The sequence below is a fragment of the Hemicordylus capensis genome, chromosome 2 (assembly GCF_027244095.1).
Source record: "Hemicordylus capensis ecotype Gifberg chromosome 2, rHemCap1.1.pri, whole genome shotgun sequence".
NCBI lineage: Eukaryota > Metazoa > Chordata > Lepidosauria > Squamata > Cordylidae > Hemicordylus > Hemicordylus capensis.
This window is the reverse complement of record NC_069658.1, coordinates 194,030,458-194,052,852: the sequence shown is the minus strand read 5'-3', so window position 1 is coordinate 194,052,852 and position 22,395 is coordinate 194,030,458. Positions and strand designations below refer to the sequence as shown.

Below are 22,395 nucleotides of genomic sequence, written 5' to 3'. Positions count from 1 at the left end.
TACTAACTCTGGCAATGCACAATTTGCTGTAACATCTGAACCTCTGTACAAAGAAAAACCAGGGGTCTATGTGATGTGCAAGGTAACACCAGTGTTACCCAGTGGCTGGTGCTGCTGCACACATGGAAGCCAGCCGGAATGATGGTGTGCAAGAGCATAGCTGACCAATTTAAAACAATGCATGTATGAAACATATTGGAAAACTAACTAACTAACTAATTAATTAATTAAACATTTTATACCGCCCAAAACTTACATCTCTGGGTGGTTTACAACAGAATAAAAACAAAGTAAAACATTCGTTAAGACAATTAAGTTCCACTGTGCAAGTGTGCACCATAGTTGTGCAAATGTGCTCTTCCGGAACACCAGTGGGGCTGGCTTCCACATGTACAAAAGGGCTGACCAATGGGTAATGCTGGCGTCTTGAAAGTCTTGTAGACCTCTGCATTCATACAAATATCAGGTACATGAAGTTCAACTTTATGCAGTTGTGAATCATTCCAGATTAGGAGAATGTTCTCTAAATAAAGTGTTAAGGATTACCATCTCAGCTAGCTGCTTTTAAATAGGGTTCTTCATCTCCATAAAAGTGCTGTAACAGACCAGGCAGAAAGGATCTTCTTAGTTAAGTAATTCTAAAAAAGCTTTTAGATAAGCAGCCAATGGGCAAGTTCAGAAATAGATACAAAATCATGATTTAGTTTTATTTAAAATAGTTATATCCTGCCCCTCCAGCACACTGCTGCTCAGGGCATCTTACAAGAAGAAGAAAAATCCATGATAAAAGAATAAAAAAGAAAAACACACAATAAGAGACAAGCAGATAATATAAGTAGAACAGCAGCTATGATTAAAGTTACATGACAATGCCAGGCAGTCTTTAAAAGCTTATTCTACCTAAAAAAAGCCCTTCTGGGATTCCTAGCATGAGTTTCAGGCTTGATTGTGAGGAAAGGAAGTTTGCTGCCTTTGTGCTTGCTTTAGCATAATCTGGGATTATTTGTTGTGTGCAGAACCAGCAAATTCTGGTTTGTTCTAACTGCAGTTTGTTAGCAAGCCAGATATTACACCAGGATGAGACAGTGGTTTCAAACCCTTTGAAATGTTGTGTTAAGGCAAATGGGGATTTGCGAGGTTCAGAATCCCAAAATAAAAAAAACCCCTTGGGTTTGTTTTAAATGAGCAAAATAATCTCAAGGTGGTTTACAATAAATTTAATGTACAAAACTATTAAACAGTTAACACAATATAAATATTAAATAGGAATATAGGAAAACATACAAATCTATTTTAAAAAGTTAAACACAATAAAACCATGCGACACAGCACAGAAATAGCAACAAAGAGAAAGCACTCATAAAAGTCTGGGTAAAAAGCCGTGATTTTAGTTGCTTTCTAAAATCTGAAATGGAGACTGGAAAGCAGATGCCCACCAGGAGAGCATCCCAAATCCTGGAGACAATAACTGAGAAGGCCCTGCCCCGTGTGCAGGACAGCCGAGCCTCCTTCATTGCCAGCACACAAAGCTGAGCCCACTCCGATGACCTTGTCAAAGCAGGCAGAAACCCTTGGGAGCAGGCAGTCTTTCAGATATCCAGGGCCCAAAACATTAAGGGCTTTAAAGAGCAGAACCAGCACCTTGCATTGGTCCCAGAAACAAACTGGCAGCCAATATAGCGCTTTCAGAATGGGTGGAATATGGTCCCAATCCTAGCTGTCACATATAACACCAACTGAAGTTTGCAAAGATTCTTCAAGGGCAGCCCCACGTAGAGCACATTACAGTAATCCAGCCATGACGTGATTAAGGTGTAGGCAACTGTGGCCAGGTCTGCCTTCTCGAGAAAGCTGGAGCACTAGCCCCGTGCTGTGTGCAGAAGCTTGAAATTGGCCTGTCTGCCCCATTTAGAGGAAGGCAGGGCCAAGGACGGGAGCCTTTCGCCCGCCCGCCTCCTGCAGTCAGAGTCGGTGAGTGGCCGGTGGCCGCAACAGTGAGTGCTCTCCAGGCTTTCTTTTAGCAGCAGTGCGCCTGTCGCCACTCACCAGTGCACCACTCGCCCCAGTCAGCCCTGGCCCCAGAGAGCAGCCATTCCTTTCATAGTTTGCAAGGCAGGAGAGCTCTTGCTGCTGCCCTGCTCTGCTGCCCCTCAGTGGCAGTTTTATTTAAAAAAAAAAAAAAAACTCAAGGTGCAAAAGCGGGAGAAACTGCATCCCAAACGGGATGAGCATTTCCCTGATGAAAGTCAGGACATCCCACATAGTGCGGGACAGTTGGCAACCCTGGTCTTGTGGTAGCAAGCATGACGTGTCCCATTAGCTAAGCAGGGTCCACCCTGGTTGCATATGAATGGGAGACTTGATGTGTGAGCAGCACTGGGAGATATTCCCCTCAGGGGATGGAGCCGCTCTGGGAAGAACATCTAGGTTCCAAGTTCCCTCCCTGGCAGCATCTCCAAGATAGGGCTGAGAGAGAGAGACTCCTGCCTGCAACCTTGGAGAAGCCGCTGCCAGTCTGTGAAGACAATACTGAGCTAGATAAATGGTCTGACTCCGTATATGGCAGCTTCCTATGCTCCTAACCCTACAACTGGCTCTCCTACTGGCCAACAGCACCTTCATCTTGTCTGGATTCAATCTCATTTTACTAGCACACATCCAGCCCATCACTGTTTCCAGCCCCCAATTCAGGATATCCACTGTCTCCCTAGGATCAGGGGACGCAAGCAAGCACACACACAGTTGCACTGCTGCCAAGTCCCCAAATGGCTGCTCCCAGGGGTTTCATGTAGAAGTTAAATAGTATGGGGGACAAAACCAACCCTGTAGGACCCCACAAGCCAATGATCAAGGAATTGAGCAGTAGTTCCCCAGCACCTGATTTTGGATCTTGGGAATTTTGGATTCCCCAGCACTTCTCCTTGAGGCATGGTGGTAGCTTGCCCTCCCTTAATGAAACACTGATTACAGCCTCCAACCATCTGCCTGTCTAGTTGCCATGCCCTCCGAAATTCTGGGTTTCACTCAGATTTTAAGCATCTCACTGATTGCTTAAGATTCGCCTGGATTTCAGATTCGCCTGGATTTCAGCTTTCTTCTTAAAAAAAGAAAGAAAGAAAGCTAAGCTCTAGCCCTTGAAGAAGCAGAGTTATGGAGCAAAACATGCAGTCACTCTTCTGCTCAAAAAATATTTTCAAGCCAATTTACACAATATGCAAATTAGGCACCCAGATTTGGAGAGCCAGAATACGGCAACCCTAGCCTGTACCCTCCCTGACAGGCTTAAAAGGCTCATGTGGAGTAAGCATTATAGATGACCCAAGATTCACCCCCCCCCCGCCAAAAAAAACAACAACAAACTACTATTAGCAAATGGTGCCTTGGACACATGGATTGAGGCGAAATCGTGTCCAGATCAAGAATAGTGATCACCACCAACTCTTGCACTCTTGTTTTTATATGAGTCGAGGCTTTACAATTCAGAAACAGAGCTTGAAATGTGCAATACTACAAGCACAGCTAGAATTAAACACACTTTAAACAACAAAAAGGTAGCCAACACACTTGGGAGCTTTTCTTTTTCAAATCAGTACCCAAATGAACTCCTTAATTACCTCTGGGAGGCTCATTGTTCTTGCTTTTATCCAGTACAAGCTCAACACAAAAGGAAGTCAATCAAATCTGTGGGGGGCAAGGGAGGGAACTGCAGATACAGAAGATAAGCACATTTTTGCTTTCAGCAATCAAATGGGAGACTGGTTTTGCATTATAAAGCAGGCAAGCTCCCTCAAACTTTGTCACAACAGCCTCCTGAAGGCAGCTGGTTCCCAGAGGATTTTCTTCTTAAAGAGGCTGATGTGCAAACAGACTGCTTGCCTGGCTTCAAAATATTACAGCCTAAATGATTAGCAGTTACAAGCCTGTGGCTTACTTGGCCCAGAGGAGATGTGGCCTTCTACTGGTTATTTATGGTAAAATAGGATCGGGACCACAGTGGGTTAACCCTCTTCCCGTGCCATGGTTCTGATCTGGATTACCACCCCCATCTGCTAAATATCTGCTAGCAGGGAAGCTGACAGAGAACCTACTAAGCAAGTGAAGATGTTTTTCAACAAGGACTGCATCACAGATTTGATTTCAGTGATATGAGAACATTCCAATAACCCTGTACAGCCAAATAGTGTGTGTAAATCCTACAACCCCTCACATCTCAGAGAAAATGTATAAGTAACTCTAGAATTCGGGTATCCCCACCCCCACCCCGACATTTACATCTCTGTTACATGTTCATCATATATCTGACTTGTATTTATTAGTGTGTAACACAAGCTTAACATAGCTTTGGTAGCAATAAAGACATTCCAGGTTGATAGTGACAGCTCCTTCTGTAATGATCACTTCTGTAACAGAAGAGGAAACCTCTTTGGTTGGGTCAACTTCTGTTAGAATGAGGATTTGAAACACTAGTCTCAAACTCTTAAACTATATTTGATCAACAACTAGCTCTGTAGTAGACTAAATCTCTTTTATATTTAACACCAAAGTAGATCTCATGAAGAATAACCTCTGTGTGTGTTTTTGTGTTTTTTTAACACACACACAATTCTGGAACAGTTGACCAAAAGGTGGGGGGGGGGAAGTGGTGACTTTTGGTAGCTACCTACACATAAGGCAGCTTGACTGCACACCAGTAGTAAATGTGGTAGGCACTTTAACTAGAATTCCATTGAGCTGCTCTTTTTGCTGTCCCTCCTGGCAATGTGGTAACCAGTAAACAAAACTACTATGTGAATGGCACAGAGAATATGAACTATCACATACCTTTGAGGACTCAACTCTGATAAGCTGCTTAAGGATCATGGAAATGCTTCCTGTACCTTCACCAAAATGAATCCAACCACCTTGGGGTCCATTACAAGTGCTCTTCTTGAACTGCAATGAATCAACACAACCTACGGCCAAGAATTATTTTAATAACATTGCTTTTACATTCTTTAAACTTCTACAAATAGTTTCCGCAGAAATGCACAGAAAACAAATTTAGCTGTTCACTGGAAATCACAGCAGCCACAGCCTCAGTGTCTGGTATTACCATGCAACAGAAAAAGGAGTTTGCTATGCTAAACAAGGAAGCACTTGTGGGAACTGTTTGGGTCTTAGTCTTGGTGGCCACAGGCTGTCTGGGATAATCTTCTAACAAAATTCTAGTCTTTATTCAGTAACTAAACATGCCCCTTGCATGGAAGTAACAGACCTACAAACCTGCTAGATAAGAGGAACTACTAATGGCCAATTCATGATTGCCAAACGTCTTTTAAAAAGAAAGAAAACTGAGGTTGGGCATTTATCACTGACATGAAATCCAAACCCAACTCCTTTTTATGGCATCAACTTTATGATAATGTTTCCAGCATCTGCTTGGGCTTCACCACTGACAAACCATAAGAAGCACTCCTGCAATCAGGGCCCATCCACATGCTCAAGTAATCTAAATGTTCGGCCAGCAATGTAATTGCTGATCATGATTAAGTCACTCCCATACAGGTAGGAGTGAATGCTTGAATATTTACCCCAGGTGAGCCCTTGTGTCAGCCTCTTCTCCACTTCTAAAAGCATATTCCAAAACTAGGGGTGTGCACGGAACCGCAAACTGCGGTCTGGCACTGGGGTGGGGGGTAGCTAAGAACGGCGGGAGGGTTTACTTACCCCTCCCGCCGCTTTCCGCTGTGGCGCCATAATTAGTAGAGTAATTGGGGTGGCAGGATACCTCCCTGCCGCCCCTTCGCCACTGTTGCCGAAAAACCACCCAGGAGTGCTTTGCACGCACGCACGTCACAGAGACGTGAAGCGCGCGCACGATGTCTCTGTGGCGTGCGCAAAGCACTCCTGGGAGGTTTTTCGGCAACATCAGGGAAGGGGCGGCTGGGAGGTATCCTGCCGCCCCAATTACTCTTAAGATTACGGCGCCAGAGCGGGAAAGCGGCGGGAGGGATAAGTAAACCCTCCCGCCGCTCTTAAAGCTACCCCCTACCCTGAACCGAACCACCCAGGTCCGGACCGGTCCGGAGGCTTTTTTTCAATAGCCTCCAGACCGGTCCAGGCCCATCCCTATCCAAAACCCGAAAGCACTTTCAGATAGGGATGTGCATGGTCCGGAGCGGTCCGGACTGGCACCGAAGGGGGGGTCTCCCTTTAAGGGCGGGGAGGGTTTACTTACCCCTCCCGCCGCTATGCCCCCTCCAGCGCCTGTATTCTTTGTAGAAATTGGGGCGGCAGGATACCTGCCACAGCGCCCAGGCAACCCTCACTTCTGGCTTCCATGCGACTTCCCCCCCACATACAGAGTGGCAGAATGGCTGCCATGTGGGGGGGAAGTCGCATGGAAGCTGGAAGTGAGGGTTGCCTGGGCGCCGCGGTGCGTCGGCGACAGCACGTCCTCCCTGGCGGAGCCGTTCTCAGTGGTTGCTGGGCGGCGGCAGCGCCAGAGCGGAGGCCGGCTCGGTGCTGTGCCAGCTTCTGTTCGGGTTTTTTCCAATACCACTGGCAGCAGTAATTACTAAACTGTGAGTCCCTCAGCACCAGCAACAGGATCTTTGTAAAGCGAAGCCGCGCGCGCGCGCCCATCCTGGAGGCGGCATTGGAGGCAGAAGGGGCGGCGGGGAGGTATCCTGCCGCCCCAATTTCTACAAAGAATACGGGCGCTTGAGGGGGCATAGCGGCGGGAGGGGTAAGTAAACCCTCCCCGCCCTTAAAAGGAGACCCCCCACCCGAACCAAACCGGCCAGGTCCGGACAGTTCGGAGGCCTTTACAATGGCCTCCGAACCGGTTCGGACTCATCTCTACTTTCAGATGAGCATACCATTTCAAGGTCCACAAGGTTAAAGGATGCAGTTGTCAAGCCACTTATGCCTTGGAACAACTGCAGGGAAGAACTTACTCTGTGCAGCTTACAGAGGGACAGGAGCAACTAATAGCATTTTGGCAGGGGCTGGGGGAGAAGACGGAACAAACAGGGGAAATCTGACAGCTGAGGTAGCAAAGTTGCACACACAACCCTGCCCATACTAGGGTGTAATGGTGTCCAACGAAAACAGCCCTGAAGGACACAACTCTACTTACATGGCATTACACTCCAGTAGAGGGAGGACAACAACTCCAGTCATGCCAAGTCAAGTATTTTTGCTTTATTTCTCTCTGGCCCCAAACAGCCATTACTGCTAGCAATGACAAGAAAGCACCACACCACTAGGGTTGCCAACATTGCGTTGGCTGAAATCGAGACCGGGACTTGAGGGGGCGGAGGGCACGGCCACCTAGGGGTGGGGCTTATCTAAAAAACAACAACCACCACTTTTAAAGCCGCACCACTGCTGAGTGGCAGCGGAGCAGGACGGGAGGCAAGAGCTCTCCCAGTGCCTCCTAAACTCTGGGAATGGCTGCTCCGGGGCAGGTCCACCTGGGGCGGGCGTGCGTGCTGAGAGGCTGCTAAAAGAATTAAGAAAAGCACTTAAGGCACTCACCGTGCCGCCGCCGCCACCACTGACTGCAGGAGCCGGAGGAGGGGGTCGGAGAGAGGGCAGGCAAAAGACTCCCTTCCTCAGCCTTGCCTTTCTCCAAATGAGACAAACGGGCCATTTCAGGCTTCTGCGCATGTGCGTCGCCCGCCCTCCGACTCCCTCCTCCGGCTCCTGCAGTCAGTGGCTGTGCCGTGGCAAGTGCTTTTCTTAATTTTTAGCAGCCTGTCCAGGTGCCTACCCCAGCCAGCCCTGCCCTGGAGCAGCCATTGCCAGAAATTGGGAGGGGCCAGGAAAGCTCTTGCCTCCTGCCCTGCTCCGGCACCACGGCTTCAAAAGTTTAAATTCCCTCCTCCCTCAAGCTCAAAAACACAAGAAATTGAATCCTGAATGGGACAAGCATTTTCCCGCTGAAAGTCGGGACATCCCACACAGTGTGGGACAGTTGGCAACCTTACATATCATCAAGGCACATTTTCCTATTCATTCCCAGGCAAAGCAACTGAACATAAAGCTATTTACATTTTTGAAAGATCCAGACCTATTTTAGCCCATGGGACTTATGCGACTCAAGCAGACCATTGCTCTGATCTGGCATTGTGATTTGGTCGAACAACAAACCCTATACAGTAACCTCAACTAGAAAAATGACATTTTAATTGTGGTGTTCAACAGCTACATTTAGGTTTAAGAGTCCTAAAAACCCAGAGTTTGTTTAGTTTAGCTAGTCTGAGTCTCTTTGCCGGCACTCCAAAATGTCCAAGAAAGTAGAAATGAGCACTTGAGAAATGAGCACTTGATAGCCACTGGAAGGGACAGTTTCTGCCATGGTCTTCAATTCCCAGAACCTGCAATTAAATTAAAAGTAGAAAATTTTAGGTCTTAAAAAAGAAGTCATGAAGATCCATGCACAATAGGTGTTAGGCAAAACTATCTGCGACTCCATTAAGCCATTATTTCAAGTGAATCGTCCACAGCTTTGTCATAAATAACTATGAACAGAAGGAAGAGTAGCTGTGGAGGAACGAGGCCTACACCTCTTGATTTTTGTAAATAAGCCCTGATAAAAGAATTGTATAATATTATATATTATGTTCAAAAAACATCCTGATTGTAACTAGGATGTGTACAGAATGCTGCCTGGTCTCTGTGCAGGGTCAAAGGTCCATACTTGTTTTTCCTGCAGTTTCACATCTGGATTAGCTGTTTGATAGTTGGTTTTGGAGGGAAAAGATTTTGAGAAATGGAGGAAATTTTTATTTGTTCTGACTGGATGTGTTGAAAAACTGTTGGGCCAGAAAACTGTATATATTGGGAAGGAACTGCCCAGCAAGCCAGACGCTGAGACGAGAAAGAGGACTCGGTGTAGGGACCAGTGTTAGGGAAGGTAGTGGATGCATTTCCCCATCCTTTTGTTTTCCCTGGTATGCTCTTTTGGTAACTAATTTGAGTTTGCATTTTTGCTGTAGTTTTGGGTTCTTTCAAAATTGTTGACAAAGGGCTGTTCTAGTGGACTCAGCCATACAAGAAGTCAACTTGGTAGCAGTGGCAAAAAGATTAGGAGGAATAGGCAGCTGTTTATCCACAGAAGTGATTCCCCAAAAGGGTTAAGAACAAAAACTGTGGGCAGACTTAATTTCTGCCCCTTTGGCTAATATACAGCACAAACCAACACAGCACAGGTCTTTTCTTATACAGGCAAGGAACTGAAAAATGGGACAAAGACTTCGAAGTCCTCGTAAACAAGGGCATTCTATAGAAGGCAGGCTTCTCTTCCATTCTGTACTTCATTAGAAATTTAACAGATGAGAAGTACCAAGACATCTTGTGTTTTTCTAAAGAATGTGGACAAGATTTGTCACATGCAACTATCTACTGTTACAATCTTTTTTAGGTGGTTCAGTTAGGTGGATTAATGAAAGCAAAGGCAGGGAGAGAAGGATGTTTCGGATATTCTAAGAACACTGTGCTTAATGGGGCATTGTAAGTGCAGAGCGACTCTAAGTGGCTGCGTTACATACAATGGTACCATGACTCAACCCAGCTGCTTATATTTCGTTATCTCCATGATTACCTTATGAGACAACATTAATGCCTTTCACTCCATACCAACAGTTCTGGCTCCACACAGTTGAAGGGGAAGTGAGCTTGCACATGCATCACCACGACAAGTTAAGCTGCACTTTGAAGAATTTGAAGCTAGCGACATGGGGGGTGGGGTTGGAAGAATCTGAACAGGCAACCAGTTGCCTGTTAACTTCCCATTTCACATATTTGCCCAGCTTCAGACTGGCAATAGTTCTCTTCAAAGTCGTTCTATGGGGTTAACAGTCTTGTCTTGCATTTAAAATGGCTCAAGGAAACCCATTTCTTATTTATGGAAAACTCAACTTCCCTCCCACTAAAAGATTCTCCTTCTGTGGAAGTGTGCGGACGCACAAGACAGCCGGGCACACATGAGATACTGATTGTCAAGGTACCCAACAAAGTGTTCTACAATCCTCACTAATCTACAGCAAATGGCTTCATTAGGTTGGTTATTCAGAACAAGCAAGTTCTGGTGAGAACTAATCTGCATATTTTCCTTTCACTACAATCTTAATTGATAATTACCAATTTATGCCTCACACATTCACTTGTCCACCATCTTGAATTGGGGTGGATGACATCATTACAAACTATGCCACTGAGGTGTCCCTATGTCTACCTACAACTGAATTAAATTTGATCCAAATTGGTTCCCACTTGTGCCTCAAACGTCCACCATCTTGGATTTGGTGGATGGCATCCTCGCATACTATGGCACGGAGGTGTCTCTACATCTATACCCAACTGACTTCAAATCAGTTCCACTTGCACCTCAAATGTTCATGTGCCCACTATCTTGACTCAGGTGCATGACATCATCACATACTATGTCACTGAAGTATCCCCTCATGTCCCTACAACTTTACCAAATTTGGTTCAAATAAGTTAGGCTGATTAGTTAACCCACTTGCACCTCAAAACGTTCACACATCCGCCATCTTGAATTGGGGTGAAAGATATCACCATTGAGGTGACCCTACAATAGTACTAAACCTGGTTCAGATTGTTAGAACATTGTGAAGTACTCATACACATACACACAGAAGCTGGGTGATCTCATAAGCTTACTTTCCTTAAGGAGTAAGCTTATGCCAAAGCATAAAAGTAACTCTGCCAAAGGATGCTGGGACGCTTCAGCAGAGAGGCAGGCAGAAGGACATGCTCCAAGGGAGACAGTGGAGTTCTTGGGCATTGTTTGGCCAAGGTGCACAGTGCACCTGGGTTGGGCAGCAGCTGCCAAGGGCCACTTCCCTCCTCCAGAGAAGGGAAGGAAGGTGTGTAGTGTCTCTGTTCACCTGCTACTTTGCCAAAGCACACTAAGCATACCTGCCAAACAGACATGCTCTGTGCTTCCATTCCCTGCAATGTAGGGGAATAAGTGGCCAAGGCATCCAGCGTATATTGGCTGAACAGCAACCCAGAATCATCACTGCCCCCTGCTCCAAAGAATGGAAGGAAAGTATGGTGTATGCTTATTTGGCTGCCCTTCTGGAAAGGCATGCTGGGGTGCTTGGACCGAGTGCCAGCCCAACAGACAAGCTACTTTCTCCTCCAAAGGGAAGTAGGAAAGGAAGGCACAGAGCACTGTTGTCTCATTCCTCTCCCCCATGTCTAGCCTGATCACACTGGTTTCACATTCTCAAGACATCTAGATTTTGTGCCCAGGCCAATCAGCTATCTCTGTACACACCCATGATCACGGCACAGCAACAAGAAAAGATGATGCCAAAATGTCATATTGCCATTCAATGGGAGGAGTGAGAAAGTGACGGTTTTTTAATTTCAATGCCTACCCTACAGACCACCTGGATGGAGCCACATTTGTAAACCATTTTGAAAATCTCTGCTCTAGGACATCTTCCCAGAACTTCATTGACCATGATCTAGGGACGTGCACAAATGTTTCAGTGGGGCAAGGTGCGGTACCTTTAAGCATGAGTAAAGCCGCTTTTCCGGGAGCTGTGCGGTGCTGCTCAGAAACCCACATGTGGCTGCACTCAGCAACCTGTGCATGGTTGTGGGATGCAAATGTGCGTCTTGCTGCTACATACAGGCAGCTGAGTGCATCCCTGTGGCTGCGCGCAGACTTCTGAGTGGTGCAGCAGTGTACCTGGAAAAGTGGCAGGGTGATGGAGAAGCAAGGACCTGCTTTACTCATGCATAAAAAGGTACTGCTCCCTGTCCCGCTGAAGCGATTTGGCAGGCTGTGCCCACGATCTTCCAGATGGAGGAAGACAGACACAAACACAAAGCAGGTTCATAATTAGCCACTTGCTCAACGCAAGTAAACAACATTGTTAGGCTCCTTCGTCACAAGTGGCTTTGTCAAGTTCCAAGGGAAAAACAGAACAGCATTAGTCGAGCCTGCACCTACAGCACTAAATTTGAAGTAAGGAACCAGCACGCATCCCACTTTCAAATGAGAACAGCTGCCTCTAGGCTGCACTATGTTTTGTGAGCAGAGAATAATTTGTTATGGGGCAGCTATACAAATAATAAAGTTATTGTTATTGTAATAATCCGTGGCATATTATCTACGTATAGAAGTTTACAAAAATATGTGCAAACAGTCATAATTACAAAACTGCGAGTTCCCATCTTCAGCCCACACCTCCATGTGCAGAAGCACTATTTGGGAACTCCTGGAGATTTCTATCGCTTAGAACCAACTCTGGCAGTAGCTTTCAGAGCCTCAGTCCTGATATCAAGGGTTCTGAGGCTGGAACTTCAGCCTCTGTGTGTCTCACCATTAATGCAGGCATGCTTCCCACAGTTACATGGAGTTAAATGTCCAAGGCCAAACTAGGCTTATTCCCAGAAAGTGAAGAGAATGCATTTGCCAAAACACAGGTCTCCTCCTTGTCTGGTAAAAAAAGACAAGAGGCTTCTCAATTGGCAGACCAGAGGGTGGCAGTCAGAGGCTTTTCTCTGGCATAAAGAACTAGCTGCCACCAGTGATATACATCAGCAATAACCTGTAAATAAAAGCACTGCCAGAAGCATATTAAGGTATGCATTTGCACGCTACCCAGTGCCTGTGTTATAAAACAGTATATGCAACTGGCTGGCCATCAAGGGCAGAACAAAGGCAACAAGTTGTAAATTGGAAATCTGCAACTAATGAACTGGCAGGAGATGAGTCCACATTAAGATGTGAAACTGCCTCAAATCCCTTGCTCCTCAAGTTTCCCATTTCTCAGTCCACTGCATCCCTCGTTTAGCTATCTTGTTCCTGGACATCTGATGACCCCTTTATTTTGGGACATCTGACCAAATTACTCTCTAGCCCTTCTTATATTCTGGGATATTCTTATATCCCCAATCTATCATCTACTCCAAAGGTTTATGGGAGGTTAATCCCATCCAAATTTACAACCATTCTTCCTTCTAGTGAAAGTGAAATTGCAAACATCCTTACAGCTAAGTTGCCTGGAAGCTGGAATAACAAACCTTACATGCCATCACACCAGTTCGGCCCATCTCTGCCAGGTTTCATCACCACAAATCATAAGAACAGCTCTGCTGGATCAGGCCCATCCTGTTTCACACAGTGGCCCACCAGATGCCCCTGAGAAGCCCACAGGCAAGAGGTGGGGATGTGCCCTCTTTCTTGCTCCCCTGCAACTGGTATTTAGAAACATCCTGCCTTTAAGGCTGGAATTGGCCTATCACCACCAGACTAGTAGCCATTGATAGATCTGTCCTCTGTGCATTTTGTCCAAGCCCCTTTTAAAGCCACCCAAGCTAGTGGCCATTACCAAGGCTGCAGAAATTCATTAGTATGGGATGAATGATAGATGATGCCTGAGTGGGGGAAAAGTACTGATGAGCAATGTACCAACACAGCTTGATGAATAAAATATTTTGTCTGGCCAATAAACTGAGCCAACATTTCTTCACCCCGGCCATTACCACATCCTGTGGCAGAGAATTCCATAGATTAATTACATACTGTGTAAAAAAGTATTTCCTCTTGTTGGTCCTAAAATTCCTGGCCTTCAGTTTCATGGGATGACCCCTGGTTCTAGTGCTGTGAGAGGGGGAGAAAAATTTCTCTGTCCACTTCCGCTACTCCATGCAGTTTTATATACTTCTATCATGCCTGCCTATAGTCACCTCTCTTCCAAATGAAAAAGCCCCAGATGATGTAAGCCTTGCCTCATAAGGTGGGTGCTCCAGGCCTCTCATTAACTTGCTCTCTCTCGTCTGTACCTTTTCCAGTTCTACTGTGTCCTTAAGATAGGGAGACCAGAACTCCAAGCAGTACTCCAAATGTGGCCACACCATAGATTTGTATAAGGGCATTATAATGTTTGTATTTTTATTTTCAATCCCCCTTCCTAATGACCCCTAGCATGGAATATGCCTTTTTCACAGCTATTGCACACCGAGTTGACACTTGCACTGCGACCCCAAGATCTCTCTCCTGGTCAGTCACTGACAGCTTAGACCCCAACAGTATATATGTGAAGCTGGGGTTTCCCCCGCAATGTGTATCACTTTACACTTGCTTACACTTAACTGCATTTGTCATTTTGTCAGCTACCGTGTTTCCCCGAAAATAAGACAGTGTCTTATATTAATTTTAGCCCCCCCAAATGCACTAGGGCAATTAGTGGTACATCAGAAATTACTGCTAGGTCTTACTTTCGGGGTAGGTCTTACTTTCGGGGAAACAGGGTACTCACTCAGTTTGGAAAGATCCTTTTGGAGCTCCTCACAATCTGTTTTGGATCCTACTATCCTAAATAGTTTAGTGATCTGCAAATTCGGCCACTTCACTGCTTACTCAAACTCCTAGATCATTTATGAACAAGTTAAAGAACACTGGTCCCAGTACCGATCCCTGGGGGACCCCACTTCTTACTTCCCTCCATTGTGAAAAAACTGTCCATTTATACCTACCCTCTGTTTCTGGTCCTTCAACCAGTTACCAATCTGCAGATGAACCTGTCCCCTTATCTCATGACTGGTAAGTTTACTCAAGAACCTTGTTGGGAAACTTTTGTCGAAAGCTTTTAGGAAGTTCAAGTATACTATGTCAACTGGATCACCTTTATCCACATGCCTGCTGACACTCTCAAAAGAACTCCAAATGGTTAGTGAAGCAAGACATGCCCTTGCAGAAGCTGTGCTGCTTCTCCTTCAGCAAGGCCTGTTCTTCTATATGTTTAACAATTTTGTCCTTAAATATGCTTTCCATCAATTAACCCGGCACAGGAGTTGAGCTAACTGGCCTGTAGTTTCCTGGATCCCTATGTGAAAACTAAAGTTACATTAGCTACTTTCGAGTCCTCTGGAACAGAGCCTTATATTAGAGGGGAAACTACGTATTTTTGCTAGGAAACCAGCGATTTTACATTTGAGTTCCTTCAGAACCCTTGGGTGGATGCCATCTGGCCCTGGCAATTTGTTAATTTTTCATTTTCCAAGACAGTTTAGAATAGGCCTACTCGATTTAGGCCTCCCAGCTGTTTTTGAATTAAAACTCCCATAATCCCCAGCCAGTGGCCAATAGTCAGGAATTATGAGAGTTGTAGGCCCATATCTGCAGGAGGGCCAAAGTTGAGCAGCCCTGTGTTTAGAACATCTTCTGACACCACAAATTGGCCCAGTTCTACAGCCTTCAAGCCTGAGCAGCTCAGTTCCAGAGCGGGGATATGGTCAGTATCCTCTGCCGTGAAGACAGATGCAAAGAACTCATTCAGCTTCTCTGCAATCTCCTTATCCTCCTTAATAATCCCTTTCACACAAGCATCATCTAAGGGTCCAACTGGCTCCCTGGCAGGTTTTGCTTCTGATATGTTTAAATAGGTTTTTATTATTCTCCTTGACACTTCTAGCTACTTGCTCCTCAAACTCTCTTTTTGCATCCCTTATTGTCTCCTTGCATTTCTTTTGCCAGAATGTGTGTTCCTTTCTGTTCTCTTCATTTGGGTAGGACTTCCTTTTTCTGAAGGAAGTCTTCTTCCCTTTTATAGCTTCCCTGACTCCATTTTGTTAGCCATGCTGGTGTCCTCCTGAACACTTTCCTCCTTCTTGGTATACATTCCAAATGAGCTTCTATTACTGTGGTTCTGTATAAATTCTATGCTTTCTGGAGTGATTTGACCTTCCTGACTCTCCCTTTCAATGTCCTTTTTACCAGTCCTCTCATTTTTGAGAAGTTTCCTGTTCTGAAGTCCAATGCATCTGTGTTGGGACTTCCTTGGTAGTGCTCGACTTGCATATAAGCTGAATTGGATCGCAATATGGTCACTGTTCCTTAGCAGTTCTACAACTCTTGACATCTCACACTAGATTCGGGGCACCATTCAGGATTAAGTCCAGGTTTGCCTTCTCTCTGGTTCCACAACCAACTGTTCCAAGGCAGTCATTTAGCATATACAGAAGTTTGGCCTGTCAATACCTGCATATGTATTTGTCCAGTCTATGTGAGTGTAATTGAAGTCACTCTTTATTACAACCCTGTCTCTCCTTGACAGGGAGGAGAGCTTGTCTTGTAGTAGCAAACATGACTTGTTCCCTTAGCTAAGCAGAGTCTACCCTGGATGCATATGAATACACAACTACATGTGTGAGCACTTTAAGATATTCCTCTTAAGGGATGGAGCCGCTCTGTGAAGAGCATTTAGGTTCCAAGTTCCCTCCCTGGCATCTCCAAGATAGGGCTGAGTGAGATTCCTGCCTGCAACCTTGGAGAAGCTGTTGCCAGTCTGTGTAGACAATATTGAGCTAGACAGACCAATGGTCTGACTCAGTATATGGAAGCATCCTATGTTCTCCGTTTTGCTCCAGGTCACTCTCAGCGTTTTGATCCAGAGGGCAATGGCATGCACCCGCAGCCTTCTCTCTAACAGGGAATTCCAGAGGTTGTTGACTACAACTCCCAGCATCCCTAGCTACAATGGCCTTTGGCTGGGAATTATGGGAGTTGTAGTCAAAAACATCTGGGATTCCGTTAGAAGGAACCTTGGTCCCCAGTAACACATTTCCTGTCACGTCCTCACAATGTCGCCCATAATGATTCTGTGGAGGACTTCAGTCCTCCTTGGGTTTTCTAGCTTGTTTGATTCTATCCCTTCTTTAATATACAGTGCTACGCCACCCCCAATCCTTCCCTCCCTGTCCCTTCTGTAGTTTGTATACAGGAATAACAGTGGCCCACTGGTTCTCACCATTCCACCAGGTTTTTTTAATGCTCACTATATGTTTTCATTAGCATCCCACTCTCCCATCTGGGCTCAGTGGTTTCTGGCATCCTATATCATAAAAAGGCTAAAGTGTGTGGCCGTGCTGCCCGTGTCTTTTTGGGCTGTTCTGGGCATGTGCGGAGCGCATGCCCAGATCGGCCCAAAAAGATACGGCCGCCCAGACACGGGCGGCCATGTTGGAGCAGGAGAAGCGGAGAAGAGTGCTGGCGAGGCGGCGGTGGCCGCGGCGGGGCAACTGGTCCCGATGGCGGCGGCCACCACCACAGCGAGAGGGCCAGGAGGAGGAGAAGCGGCCGCCGCCAACGCCAGAGGAGAGTGCGGGCCGAGGTGGCAGTGGCCGCGGGGGGGCAACTGGCCCCGATGGCGGCAGCGGCTGCCACAGCGAGAGGGCCGGGAGGAGGAGAAGCGGCGGGCCGAGGAGAAGCAGCCGCCGCCAACGCCAGAGGAGAGTGCGGGCCGAGGTGGCGGAGGCCGCGGCGGGGCGACTGGCCCCGATGGCGGCAACAGTGCGGGCGAGGCAGCGGGGGGCAACATCTATACCCACGGTGAGCTGCGGCAGCCTCCCCTTCTCCATTCTCCCCGTCGCGACTTGGGCTCCAAGAGCAGCACCCCCCCCGAGCCCGTTATTAAAACGGGCTTACAAATACTAGTTGGTATATAAATGTCTATATGCCGAGTTTCTTACCTGACATTGGCATGTGCCATCTTCTTCACTGTCATTTGACCTTTTTAACTAGCTGTCATGTGTTTGCATCTGCTCTATTCCTGGTTCTAGTCTGTCCCCTTCTGGTTTATTTGTAGCCTTCCCCTGCTGTGCTGTATAGTGTTGAAGGGCTGTTTCAGAGCAATTTATTGCTAAATATCTGGGGAACTGGGAGAGTGAACTCAAATTCTCCAGAACTCTTCATCAAGCTAGATGTTAAGCAAAAGAAATGGGGAAGGGTGAGGGGGAGAGAAGGAGGAGCATGTGGGAAGTGAGTGCCCCAAGTTGGAGTATAGAAGTCTTTTATACAAACCAATTAAGTCCTAGAGTGAGTAACCCCTGGATTTTATATTTCCAGAATATGGCAATATAGCTCCAGCAGCCCTGCATGGTATGAAACAATGTCATACCCATCAGGGGCTGTCCAAATCTGCATAAAACTCTGTACACCCAATTTATGACCCCTCTCTCTCTCCTTTTGCTTAACGTTTAGCCTGATGAACAGGAGAATTCTCCAATATCCAAAGGCTCACTTACTGGTTTGTGACTTTTCAGTCACAAATTAAAGCACTGCCCTGCTTTCAATTGCAAAGTGATCGTTATAAACACACACACACACACACACACACACACACACTTCATAATCTTAGGAAGGGGAAAGGGGCATTTTGTCACCTTGGAAAGAGGACAAGAGAACGAAAAGAATGAACATGAATTTCAGCCATTCCTCTCTAGTCCGAGACAAGAATAAACTTCATGCATACACATTCCTAATCGTTGCACCACATAAGATCTGAAGAAGAAACTTTGAAAGTCAAGCCTAATGCAGCTGTTCATCATGAAGCTCTCACTAAATTCAACAGAAGTTAATGCTGAAAACCCCACAACTGTTTTGGGCTCACTTAAATGCCAGATACTATTTATGCTCCCAGATAGGCTTCTTCCAAAGCACTTGTATTTCAGGGCAGCTGCTTGTGGGAAAGGAGAGGCAAACAGCGCCATCTCTTGACGAGCAAGACAAGAATAACTTGAAACTCTGATGCTAAAATCATGATGAATGACTGTACACAGTATGCTACAAAGAAACCAGTTGCTGCCCCAAGGTGTTCCAAAATCTAAGTTTTGACATTATGGTGGAGTTTCAAGTTTTGGTAGGGTGTCAAGATTATGGGATTGAGCCAAAGGCCTCATCCATAAAGTGGCCCCATCTCATTCAGGTGGAAAGATTTAAAGGAAGACAGATGGCATGTTGTAGTTTCTGGTGTTGCAAGCCTATAAGGCAAGAGGGGAGAAAAGACTGAGTGTAAGGATAGAGGCGATTTCCCAGGAGCTGGGGTGATACCAGTGCAACAAAGGATACAGCAGGGATATTTCAGGATACAAGGGCAGAGAAATGGGGAGGGGTAAGGACACAGAAATTTGTGTTGGATACAAGAGTAGACAGGCTGCCAATGTAGAAAATTTAGAAGGAATGGGTGTCATAGGATCTGAGCGATGCGAGGTGAATTATTTCAGCAGTGGAGTTATGGCTGGAGACAAGAGAAGGTTTCAGTAATCAAGGTGAAATCAATAGAAAGTAATCAATAGAAAGCTTAATTCAGCTTAGCCACTGCCAACACCCAGTTGCAGCATGAACATGAAAGGGTTTTTTGGTTTTTTTTAGCACTGAGAGTACTAAAAAGTGTATGATAAACCAAAGGCCAACAGAGAATTCACAGACTCAATCTGCTCCAAAGAGGAGTTAAACCTCAGCTATGGTACAACTACCTGTCACAGTCTTGTGTTCCATGGCGTCACATTACTGGTGGCATGCAACCAACCTTGATAATAAAATAAGTGTTCTCTAGTGTGCTGTAAAAGCTGGATGACTGCACGAAAGCAATTATGAACCAATGACTGTGATGGTGCTTGATCCCAACAGTTACCAACCTCACACAGGAAGATAGGAAGCTGCCATATACCGAGTCAGACCATTGGTCTATCTAGCTCAGTATTGTCTTCACAGACCAGCAGCGGCTCCTCCAAGGTTGCAAGCAGGACTCTCTCTCAGCCCTATCTTAGAGAAGCCAGGGAGGGAACTTGGAACCTTCTGCTCTTCCCAGAGCTGCTCCATCCCCTGAGGGGAATATCTTACAGTGCTCACACTTCTAGTCTCCCTTTCACATACAACCAGGTCAGACCCTGCTTAGCTAAGGGGACAAGACATGCTTGCTACCACAAGACCAGCTCTCCTCCTCTTCTTCCTCACGGCTTGCTTGTATTAATCAACTAATTATCCAACAGATGCATATAGAAGACTTCACAGGCTCTTTCCTGCTTAATTACCAATCATTTAGCATCTGTTGCCATCACATGCTACAACCATGATAACCTTTTTAAAAGGAAAAAGAGAGAACTTGGAAATTCTAATGAGAGTTAGAAATACTAAGAGTAGTAACTTTACTTACTATTCTTCCATGGTAGCACACGTGGCAAGGACCGGGGGGCTCGCAGACCGGAAGCTAGGTGGTTAAGTCCCATGGTTGTATTTGATCCAGAGCTTTTTGGACGGAGGCAGGCAGGGGGAGAGAAGAGGAAAGGGGGGGGAAGTACTGTGTATAAGGGGGAAGACTGGATACATAACCCATTATGAAGAAAACCAAACCACAAGCACCCTCATGAATTCCAATGCGCATGTGAGCATGGCACCTTGGAAGGACTTTCTTCAAATATGAACACACATGTACAGCAGCTGGCCAGTAAGAGCAAAAGGGGCTGTACCCCCCCCCCCAAAAGAACTAACAAGCCAGCCAGCAAAAGATCCCTTACCAGCAGTCAGCAAATCCTCTCAAGCAGGGAGCTTCCTCTAGCTTCCCCCCACCCCCATGTCTGCAACTTCCATTTTTGGTCTTACACACTGGAACTGCCTGCTAATGGTAGTCTCTGGTGGCTTTAGGAGCTGTATTTTTTAACCCATTTCCCTCTTGGGGGTGATGCCAGAAGGAACCACCAAGGAATCAGAAACTGGAAAAGCTTGTTTAGAGACTGTTCCAGGCAATTAGACAAAAAAGAAAGAAATGAAATTACAGGCATGGGGAGGAGGGGCTAGAGGACGCTCCCTGCTTGGGAAGATACACTAGCTGATGGGAAATCTGATCTTTTGACGGCTTGCTTGTATTTTGGAAGGAAGGGGGATGCAATCCCTGCTTTCTCTCTTCTTCTCTCTCCCTTCTCTTGCTCTCTCTCCCCAGAGCACACACCTCCTGGCCTTGCAGGGCTGTGGCTCTAAGAAAGATTGTAGCAAGGCTATACTCTCCCAGGAGTCTGATCTGAGGGCTGGGCTGCAGCAAGAAGAGCAGCCAGGGCCACTTCTCCATGTGCTTGTTTGCCTCTGGTGAACAACTACCAAGTTATTTAATTCAAATTAGAAATTCAGGGTGGAATGACTGCTTGTCTGTGGCTGGGGTATATATTTAGGGATGAAAAAATGGCCTCATATTCTGGGAACTGGGGCTTGCATTTAGTTGTTGAACCTTGTCAGGTTTAGAGTGCCTTGCAGAAGATTCTCAGTGGAATAGGTCCAGGTAGAAAGGAGCATTGATCACTCACCGTGAAGACTTCTTCTTGCTGCTGGATTTGAGGATCTCTCATGAGGGTTATCCTTCCCACGTGCTCCAGTAGGCAGGACTATGTTAATTTGAACAAAAAGCTTAAATAGCCTGGGAAGGATAACCCCTCCCAGTTTGTAATAGCCAAGTCAAAAGGTAGAGAAAGCAAATGAGTTAAAGCAGAAAGAACACAACCTGTAGATACAGACACCTAGACAAATGGGTCGAGATGTCCTCAAACTGAGCAGCAAGAAGCAGCCTTTGCAGTAAGTGTGACCAATGCTCCTTTCTCTGCTGCTGGATGAGGACATCTCATGTGGGATATGCCGCAGCTAAGAGCCCCAAGCGTCTGCATCTACTAGGGTGAAAGAACCTGTGGCAAAACTCATCTGCCAAAGGCCGCTTGAGCAACAAAAATCCAGCTTGAAGTGATGTGTGAACACTGGAGACATCCAGGTGATGGCTTTGCAGATTTCAGCCGGGGGGGGGGGATTTGTTGGGAAGGCCACTGATGTCACTGCTGAAATAATAGAATGTGTTGTCATGTTAAGGGGTAGCCGTAAGTTCTGTACTTCACAGGCCAGTGCAATATACACGTTAATCCACCTGGCAATGGTAGTGAGAGAGATCTTCTGACCCATCAATGAAAGTTGAAAGGAGACAAATAGGGCATCCGTGGAAGGCAAAGAAGCAATGTGGGAGAGACAGGTCTTCAGACAACGATGGGCATCCAGTGTATGCCAGTTTGTTTCCCTAGTGTGCACTACAGCTTAGGGCAGAAGGAATGAATAACTATGTCCTGAGATGGGTGAAAAATAGATGCCACTTTAGGTAAAAAGTAAGGCAAATTGAGTAGGGCAGCGGGGGGTGGGAGGGATGCAGAAGTTAGGCCTGGCAGATAAGGCACGCAATTCCAAGACACAGCTGACCGATGTGATTGCCACCAGAAACGTCAGTGAGTATAGTAGTGGAATGGAGTGGCCAGATGGGCTCAAATGGTAGTTTATGGAGCACATGTAGAGCTCTGTGGCAGTCCCAGGATGGGAACATATGAACAGTTGGGGGTGAGATTAGCAACACACCCTTGAGGAATCATTTAAGGTGCAGTTGTGAGTGAAGCCATTTTGCCAAGGAGGTGGAAAGGTGGTTTGCCAGTGAGGCTGCCTGTCATTTAAATATATTAGCCTTGAGCCCCTTATCAAGGCCCTCTTGAAGGAAGTGGAGTTCTGGTAGCCTGCAATCGTCTCCCAAGAGGGCGTTGTGTTTTCACCAATGAAGAAAAACCCTC

At 46.2% G+C, this 22,395-nt stretch overlaps 1 protein-coding gene and 1 long non-coding RNA gene across 20 annotated transcripts in view; both read right to left on the bottom strand.

Annotated features, from left to right (window-relative positions):
- Window positions 1-682: 682 nt before the first annotated feature.
- On the bottom strand, window positions 683-5,733 carry LOC128341694 (uncharacterized). Its single transcript, XR_008314515.1, has 2 exons — window positions 4,822-5,733; window positions 683-4,400 (listed from the first exon to the last, which is right to left on the bottom strand). It is a non-coding gene; the product is annotated as an uncharacterized LOC128341694 (long non-coding RNA).
- A 2,422-nt stretch (window positions 5,734-8,155) lies between these two features.
- The window catches only part of LOC128343016 (gametocyte-specific factor 1-like), a 44,485-nt gene continuing 30,245 nt past the window's right edge, over window positions 8,156-22,395 (bottom strand). For 16 of the 19 annotated variants that reach the window (XM_053291330.1, XM_053291331.1, XM_053291335.1 and 13 more), the window contains one exon: window positions 8,156-8,363. In XM_053291330.1, coding sequence (XP_053147305.1) covers window positions 8,240-8,363 — 124 coding nt within the window. In that variant the 3' untranslated portion in view covers window positions 8,156-8,239. Of the gene's footprint in view, window positions 8,364-13,555; window positions 13,634-19,967; window positions 20,060-22,395 lie in introns of all 19 variants that reach the window. The other 3 variants (XR_008315310.1, XR_008315308.1, XM_053291337.1) reach the window with 2 other exon arrangements.